This window comes from Quercus suber, unplaced genomic scaffold (assembly GCF_002906115.3).
Source record: "Quercus suber isolate HL8 unplaced genomic scaffold, Cork oak 2.0 scaffold_198, whole genome shotgun sequence".
NCBI lineage: Eukaryota > Viridiplantae > Streptophyta > Magnoliopsida > Fagales > Fagaceae > Quercus > Quercus suber.
Genome location: NW_027069656.1, coordinates 912,055 through 921,790, shown reverse-complemented (window position 1 = coordinate 921,790; position 9,736 = coordinate 912,055). Strand labels below are relative to the sequence as shown.

Below are 9,736 nucleotides of genomic sequence, written 5' to 3'. Positions count from 1 at the left end.
CTCTCAAGATATGACAATGGGAGAGGGAAGTAGAAGAGGCTACAATGATTTCTCTTTAGGGATGAGTAGCTCTCTCTCTAAAAGGTGGGTGTGTTGTGTTGTAGAAAATCTATTTAGGGTTTTTCTCTCTAAATAGCCTCCTTTTACTTTTATAGGTAATGATAGTATATATAGTATGGGTAAGGGTAAGAAAATCACACTAAAAATCCTCTAGGCAGAAAGTTTTGCAAGTACCTAGCGAGATGGCTTGTCTCGTGAAGCACTCGTGAAATGCAACCTAACACTTGACTTTTTAGCTTCCAGTATGTGCTTCTTGCGTGCCCTTTTTGCGGGTTACTCTTCTCACGAACTTCTTACGAGTTAGTCGCGAAATTGCACTAATTTTTCATTTCATGCTCGATTCTTCGCTAACTTAATAAACTAAACCCAATATAATAAAAACCCACAAAATACAATGAACAAAGTTTATGTAATTACAACACTTTTTGTCATGGAATAAAGTCAACATACAACATAGTTGTAAATCACAACTTTACATATATAAAATGGAGTTAAAAAATAACAAATGTAAATTTCAGGCTAATATATTTTCTATTAAAGAATGAATTAAAATAGATGAATACATAAAGTTTATATTGATTAAAGTTTTAAAAGCACCACCTGTAATTAATGAGTAACAAGTAATCTAGTTTTCTAGATAGCTTGACAATTGGGTAACAAAATCTTCATGGAAGCTTCCATTTGCATTAACTTCTTCTTTTTCATTTTTTTTTTGAGAGTTTCAACCTATGACATCCGCTCTTGATGATAGCTCTTTATCATCAGACTAAGATACCAATCAGTTTTTAATGTAGGCAGGAATTGAACCTCAAATATCTTATACAACCATCGGAGACTTTACCAGGTGAGTTAACTGAAACCCACATTTTGCATTAACTTCAGGATAACTTGGATCGGTAGAGAAAGAAAACTATCCACAAAATATTCATAGGTACCATGTACGTATGAATTGTAAATTGTAATCACAAATGCTCCACGTACAATTTTCCGACAGCCAACCAACCAAGAGATTTGTTTAGATTTGATACTCGGAATTTGGAAAATGAAAGTTTGTGGAAAAGAACATTAATATATAACCCATATCGTACGCAATTGGTTCATCAGTTGCTTTGTTATGGGATTTCAGTTTCGGGGTTGGTGTATAATATTGTAATTTGAATAAAAATCATTTGTGTAATTTTTCGTGTTTCACTTATGTTTCACCGATCATGTGTTTAATTAACTCACTCTCTTTATCTCTCTCTCTATCTTTATCTCTCTTTCTCTTGGGTTTGAACTTTTATCCTCTTCCTCTTCTTCTTCTTCTTCTTTTTCACCAAACCCTAATTTCCTCCCAATTCCGATCTCAAAATCTCTCCCCTTAACCTGATTATATTACCCCCCGAAGCTTTCAGATCCCCCTCCCTGCTAGCCAGGAGGAGCAAAGATGTCTTTTACACGGAATTTCAGTTTGCAAGGAGGCGTTGCCAATGATGACTATTGGTCCTCCTTCACTAGGAACAACTTTATCAACAACTTTTCTTATAAAATAATTAAAATTTAAAATGACTCATTTGATTAATTATGGTATCTGTTGGGTGCCAAAATTAACTTGAATGTCTCATGTCATTTTTTTTTTTCCTTTTTCAATTTCTTTTTTCCAATTTTTATTTAATTTTTTTAGTAGAACTCTATACTCTATAGGAACCCCAGCCAATATCAAATTAGATCAATAGATGTGTTGTATATTTCGCTCATAATTTTTAAGCCTAGAACTGCTTAGCATTTTTAAGGAACTATTTTTTCAGACTAAAACTAAACAAAGCATATCCTGCCGAGATTCCTTTCATTATTAATTGATTTGAAAAAATTCTCAAATTTTACTACAAATGTCTGAGATCTCTTTCATTAGTAAGTGAATTGAAAATTTTCATGGATTTTAGAAAAATTCTCAAATTTTACTCCAAATAACTGGATACCTCAGTAAATTGTAGAATCAAATATTAGATTGAGCTGTTTAATTTTTTGTTGGATATTTACCATCCATTTGAGATTGTAGTAGGAACTAGGATGTAGCGTTTTGACCGTAATCTTTTTTTTTGGGAGATAAAAAATAGAGACTCTAAAACGTTTTGAGAAGTGCTATCTTAATAATATTTTGACAACAAATCATAAGTGGTAAATTGTCATTGATTTTAATTGGAACCAATCACTAAAATTACTTTTTTATCTATCGATACCAGTCAATAATAGCTTGTCATTTAGAATATGTTATGAAAATATTGTGGGCATAGCATTTCTCAAAAGTTTTTTTTTTTTAAAATTTTTTTTATATTATTTTTTTACAAAATAGAAATTTTACTCTATCCTAATCTAAGTGTATAAATGTAAAGCTTCCTCATAGAGACTTGAATTCTGGCCCTTGCCCCCTACACCCCACAAATACTTATACTTTTGGAGTGATCATCATGCCAAGAGTAGAGTAATTTTAATTGTAAAGTTTTTGTGAAAAAAAAAAAAAAATTATTACAAACGATGTTATCACTGTGTAAATTACTGTAATAAAGCTCTTTAGCAATTTCATATTCAATGGTAACCAAACCAATAAAAAGCTTTCGATGTGAGAAATATAGAGAAGAAGACATTACAATATTATACTAATTATTGATATTTTCTTTTATAAATATATTTTTTCATACTTGAATTCAAATAATCCAATTTATGGTTAATGTTTTGTTGTTGTCCTTAGGCATCATGTGTCTTTTCTAGGGTAAAAACCTGTTAACCTAAATGATTCTCTAAATAGTTTTAGGACAAAATTTTCAAAAATTGAGCTTTTCAAACCCCCCATAAAAGAGATAATTCTCTAAAAAAATTTGCTGAACTCCTTTTACTTTGCCAATACATTGCATCGTCCAACCAGTCTTTTAATTTGATAACTATGACAACAGTTTAGACACTATGATAAATATTATAAATAAATCTTGAATTAATATAAATATATATATATATATATATATAATTTTTTTTTTCAGGTTGGAATAAATAAATCTTGAATTAATATAAATATATATATATATATATATATAATTTTTTTTTTCAGGTTGGATATTCAAATCATTTATTTTTTTTTAGGTAAATAGTTGCAATTAACACATTAATAGTACATTCCTTAATCTTACTAATCTTTTTTCTGACTTCTTAAGAAAGAAGCATCTTAAGATAATAAGATTACAAGGTAAATATGCTAGATAGAGTTCTACCAAATAGTAGTAATAGTTTAGCCCCAAAACGCATCTTAAGATAATAAGATTACAAGGTAAATATGCTAGATAGAGTTCTACCAAATAGTAGTAATAGTTTAGCCCCAAAATTTTGGGATAAACTATTATGGTCTGATTGGAAGGAAGGAGAGTGGAGGAGAGTAGAGTAGAGTTGGCTAAAAATAAGCTAATTTTATGTTAAATCTACTCTACTCCCCTTCTCTTCCACTCAATCTAAACGGACCGTTAATTTCTAATATTATTGGGTAAATTACAATGTTAATCTCTATCATTTACACCATATTTCAATTTGATCCCTAACCTTTTCAGTGTCGTGTCAATTTGATCCCTGCCATTAAGTGTTGGATGAAAAATGCTGATATAGCTAATAGCCCAAATAAAATATTATTTTTTGCCATGTCAACTTACTACCACGTCATATATAATTATTTTTAAAAAAAAAATATTACTCAACATGATCAAAATCCCTAATGGCTTGTTTAGATGTTTAAAAAATGAGGGGGAGTAGAGTAAAGGGAAGGAGAGTAATTCAATTACCTTGCCTGGAAGTTTTTTAAGGAAGGAGGAGGAGGGGTTTAGGAGGGTTTTGAGGGGTTTCAACTCCCTCCAACTCCTCATTTTTAATTCTCCAAAATTGGAGAAATTTGGAGAGAGAGAGTAGAGTAGATAAATTATTGTCCAAGTAAATTCCCTAATTTATCATTTCTAAATTAATCATAGACCAATATTGCAAGTCTATTTTCAAATAGAGATAAATTTGTCTATTTTAATAATTTATTCTCCTCTCTATCCTAATTTTTAAAATATTCAAATAAGGGGAAGGGTCCTCTTACTAATATTAAAAATATTCAAAGAAGGTGGAGGGGAATGATTTTCTCTACTCTCCTCCTCACTACTTTCCTCTCCTCCACTCCCCTCTATTCTCCTCCCCCTTTAAACTTCCAAACAGGCCATAAATCTCATATGGAAAACCCATCTCTGTTACAAGTTACAGCCCACAATCCAGAGCTTCATGTTTTGGTCGAGAGAGAAAGGGTATCACTGACTGTAATGCTCGACGATGAGGAATGGCAGTGAGGACCGGTGTTGAGGTTGTTCTGGTTCCTCTACTGGCCCGATGGTATACTCTCTCTCTCATTTGCCCTGTGTCTCTCTCAATTGAAATGGGTCATTGGATTTGTTCATTTCAAGTAGTGTTTTGGGGCTTGGTTGACATATATTGAAGGTTGGACTTTGAGATGGTGGCGGCATGGCAGCTTAAGTTTGAGTTGCTTTTTTGTTTGATATGGGTTTTTGGGCGATCGAATAGCAAAATGTTTGGAATGTAGTGCTGTCTCTCATAGATGATTTAGCGTCAAAGAAAATTTGATGGGGTTGAGCTTCGTCTTGATAGGCAAAGATGACTATTCTTTTAGTTCTTTGGTTCAGCGAACATTTGCAAATGATAGTATACCTTCTTCCTTTTAAAATTTTTGTAATCTTTTGTCTTTATAATTTATTACTTTTGAGAGGAAGCAGTACACTTAGTGTGTACTTCAATTATTCCTTCTACTTTTAAAAAAATTCTTATAAATCAAAAAGCAAAATCAATGGGTTAGCCGATTAGCCCAGCATTTTTGTAGGGCTTCTGAGATAAATTTTGTTTGTAATATAAAAAAAAAAAAGGCAAAATTGATTAATGCCATCCTAATAGCAGGGAAAATTTACTTTTTTATTTTATTTTATTTTATAAATGTAATATGATGTGGCGATACAAGTGTTAGTTGACAAAAAAAAGAAAAAAAATTATTTGGGCCGTTAGCCACATTATCATTTTTCATCCAACATTTAACAGTAGTGATCAAATTGACCCGACACTGAAAATGTTAGGGATTAAATTGCCACAATTGAAAAGTTAGGGACCAAATTGAAATATGATGTAAAGAATAGAGACAAATGTTGTAATTTACCCAATATTATTTAATCAAGGTCAATTACTATATTAAGGAATACGGAAATTGCTTCCTTATGCTTCATAGATCTTCTAAAGTTCTCTGGTCATGGTATGCACCCCTCCCTCCAGTATGTTTTTCCAAAAGAACACAATGAGGTAATGTTTGTTTCTTAGTCTTTGATTGTTCTGGGATAAGTTATTCGTGCACTCTCATTCTATTCCTTGCTCTTACAAGGAAAGGAAATGCCATTTGAATTACAACTCATCAATTCGAGACAGTGTTTGATAGAAAATCAAAAGAGAAGAGATGATGGCAAGCGTGGCTAGTTTGTGACAACAAGGGAGAAGTTGCAGCAGCCTCCCGTTTCCATTATGCTCCTTGCATAGATTTCATGCTGGTGCATAGTAAACCTGGTATTTTTATTTGTAGAGATCATTTCTTCTAGAGCCCTTTTGCTAAAGAGGATTTGGCAAGTCAAGAAGAGATGTCTAGTGAAGAATCTGGACTAGTGTTGGGAAAAGATTGTTCAATGGGGGATTGATAATTGGGAAGGACAAAGTTTAGGGGTACAAGAAAAAGGTTGGCTCTGGCTGCTGCTGTGTACCACCTCTGGCTCCAAAGGGATGCTCGTGTCTTGCCAAGATATCAAATCCCATGAGACTATCCTTACTCTAAACAGAAACCTCGAGGCCCAGATTGAGTTTGGAATGAGAGTAAAGAACTCTTAGTTAATAGAGTTCTCTGTTGTAATTGGAGTATCAACATTTCTGTCTTCAGAAATGATTGTGTAAGAGGTGATAGGTGTTAATTGGTCTGGCGTGTTGTGTTATGCAGTTTCTTGGTGTTGCTGGTCTCGAGCTCTGTAACTGGTGGGCAGCTACTTAGTTGCTCATGTTCCCTGTTGTAGGTTCTGGTTTCTTTATTAAAATTCAGTAATTAATCCCCAAAAAGTTCAAGAGTTGTATCAGACAGCTATTCATATCTCACCTAAAGATGAAAAACAGAAAGATGGGGGACGAAAACATGTTATCGAATTGAGAGATGCAACATCTACAACAATTTTACAACAAATCACAGGTGGTTAGTTGTTATTGGTTCAAATTTGAAACTAACACTAAGATTGCTTTTTTGCCCCAACAATAACAACTAGTAACAACCTGCCACGTAAAATTTGTTGTAAAAATGTTATAAACATATCATTTCTCTATCGAATTTGTCTCTCATTAACTAGGCTTTTTAGCTTCTAATTTCATCGTTAATCTAAGGCAAATGCTAATGGCCTTGTGAAACCAAGCTGAGGCTTGGCCCAAGTCCCTCACAAATCAGCACAAACAGGCAGTTGATTCCATGACAAGCATATGCCTGTGAGTAAAATCCAAGCAATGGAACACAAAGTAGTAGTAGTTAGAACTTTTAGCCCATTTACTATTGCCATTCCAAGAGAAATTGAGAATTACAATAATGACAAAAACAGCGCTATAAGTTCTTGCGTAAATAATCTATAGGTACTTCAAAGGTCAAGATAAGAAAAATATGTATAATTAATTTTCTCTTACATTTTCCAGAACACATAAATATCCCTGCAACACCTGCCAGAATTCCTCTCATAAATAATGCAATTGTGTTCTACACCTTTGAAGCAAAATCCTTTTGAAACTGTGCATAATAAAAGCATTGGTACACCAACTTCCCATATTCACAAAGAAGCAACTCTTGGGCTCCCTATTGGCTAATCAGTGTATAACACAAATTTTCTTCTAGGTTGTTCAGTAAAAAACTAGCAGTAACTTTGCGTGCCAAGTTAGCAAACTATACCACCATCATCAATCATGATCAAATTGAATGTCCATCAGCTAAAGTCTTCCCACATCTTTTCATCCAAGGCATACATTTGGGTCATCTTCATCAGAGTCGAACTCAACCTGCAAGCAATTATATGCATAAATCACTGCATTTGACTTCATGAAAAAGAAAATCATTAAAAAAAGAATTAATCAATTGCTTTAATCAAAGTAGCATCATCCAAAATAAAATTATTTGTTAACTTCAGAATCTCAATACATCCTGTCAAATTTAGTACCACCTAGCAGTATCAAGAACAATGCCACACAAAAAAAAAAAAAAAAAAAAAGAGACTAACATTTTCATCTCTGAACCACTTCCCCTGACAATCACGCTTCCAACCTGCAGCTGTAAACTTTAGTTCCCTCTCTCGATGCTCTTGGAAATCCAAATGTGGCTGCACAACCACCTTGTCAGTGACTTCAATTGGACAAGGACTATTTTGATTCAGATTAGAATTCCCATCAGTAAGGCGATCCAAAATTAACTGTAAATTATGGTTGGCATTGCTGGAATTCTGCCAAGGAGTTTTGTTGTTAAGTATCTCCAAAGCCACATTTCGTGTCTGTTCAATCAATGGTTTCCCAACTGACCTAAATTTTTGATGGTAGGTATTACAGTTTGTGGTGCCAGTAGAAGAGTCTGACAATGCTACTCGCTTGTTTATCTCGTTTTGTCTCATCGACTCTGTTTCCTTTAGCTTGGACTCCGCAGCCTGATGGTGTGATCCCTTGGTATGCATCTACAATATGGATTTCCAACAGTTTAGGAAAGCAACTTTGGGAGAAAAGAAAAGGTCCCGGGGGTTTTTTTGGGGGGGGGGGGGGGTCTAGAAAATCCTCAACAGCACAAGGCAACAGGTATATGAGAAGTATGTACGCAAAGACGATCAATCAGTACGTGTTTGCACTTATTTTTAATTTATGCATCATTTTGATCACACACTGCTTAGATTAGTCTTGGTATGTCTGGATCATGTAATTTGACCTCATCTCTAAAAGGCTACAGGTTCATACTTGCCTCAATGAAGAGGACTTTATTATTATGCCATGGTTACATTAGCTACGCTACCTTCATTGCGATGGTAATATAATGCAACAACTATGTCGATGCTAAGTTATAATAATTGATGAAATGCAATGCCTTTAACTATGCTCAAGTACACTAAACTAATCTACTACTTAGCAAATAAATAAATAAATTAATCGACTAATACCAATATCGATACAAAGATTTGCTATGAAATAACATTAGAACAATGCTTGTGGCACTAAGGAAATTGCTTATCATGTGAATAATTAGACAAAGCCACTACTACTAATAAAGGTGAACATAATAAACTAACTACAATTCATAAAACTACTTACTTGCATCTACGCCATAAAAAAATGACAAAGCTATATATTGGGATAAAGTGGAGAAGATGGGGATCAAACTCAAGACCTCTTACTCTGATACCATGTCAAATTACCTATTGGCCCAAAAGCTTAAGCTATTGGGACAAGGTAAATTTAATTATTTAATGACATACTTCTAATAGGATCCACTACAGATATATGTTGGGACATTCCCTAATACATGCAATTGACTTGGACTAATCTGTTAAGGATCCATAGCTGACCCCCAATTCATGACTAAAGGCGTACTTCTTGTTGTTGTAACAATATGACCATCTAGGAAAAACACACGTGAGTAGTAAGCAGCCTTATAACACCAACAGACTTATTTTAGATGTATCAGAGAGCCAGAATACAAGTTAAAAAAAGGGTTTTTCGCCTACTATTTTATCAGACATGACAACAGGCAGTGATTCAGATAGCTAGACTCATGCTTGGACATTGTCCGATCAATTGCATAGCTTAGAACAATTGTTACTATGTCCTTATCACCTTAAAAATAACCCAAGAAAGAACACAAAGAAATAGTAAAATAAATATTACTATAGCTGAGAATTGAAAGAAGGGTACGTACAGAGAGCATGAGAGGAGAATCGAGGATGGGAGAGTGGGAGCAAACAAGGCAGGCGTATTTGCCATTGGAGAGCTTCTTATAAGAAGACCCATCAACCAATTCTTCCAACAACAAATCATCCAATCTTCTCTTCCTGTGTTGTGCCTCTCTACTCCAGCTATCTCCTCCAAACACACTCATCCCTCTCTCTCTCTCTCTCTCTCTCTCTCTCTCTCTCCAAGGTTTTGCAACTTGGCTTTACAGAAACATTTGATTAATTTCCTTATTAAAAAAAAATACAAAAGCTATTGTTACTTAAAGTTTCGGTAAGCTGTATATTTATTCACTCAAGGACTCAACTATATGGGGGCCCATTAAGGATCCAAGAAAGCCTGTCAAGAAGAGGCCCATACAGTTGCAACTTGCAAGGTTTATGGCTGTTTTTATTTATTTATTTATTTATTTTATTATTATTCTTTTTTTTTTTTAAATAAGGTTTATGGCTGTTCGTATTAAGTTTGATTGTATTTGTATGATCTTCTAAAAAAAAAAAAGTTTTGATTGTTTGAAAAATGTTTGGTGAGAGGAATTGTCCATTTTACTGCCATTGTGTTATCATATAAAGCCTCTATTTATATTTAAGATTTTGATGGTTATAATAAATGGTTATTTGTGTCATATGGTGTA

General features: G+C 33.7%; 1 protein-coding gene across 1 annotated transcript; it reads right to left on the bottom strand.

The window, feature by feature from the left end:
- Positions 1–6,658: 6,658 nt before the first annotated feature.
- On the bottom strand, positions 6,659–9,356 carry LOC112004224 (uncharacterized). The gene is made up of 3 exons (XM_065779087.1): positions 9,071–9,356; positions 7,398–7,841; positions 6,659–7,179 (listed from the first exon to the last, which is right to left on the bottom strand). The coding sequence occupies exons 1-3, from the start codon at positions 9,248–9,250 to the stop codon at positions 7,132–7,134; spliced, it is 672 nt and encodes a 223-aa protein (XP_065635159.1). The 5' UTR covers positions 9,251–9,356; the 3' UTR covers positions 6,659–7,131.
- Positions 9,357–9,736: the final 380 nt, after the last annotated feature.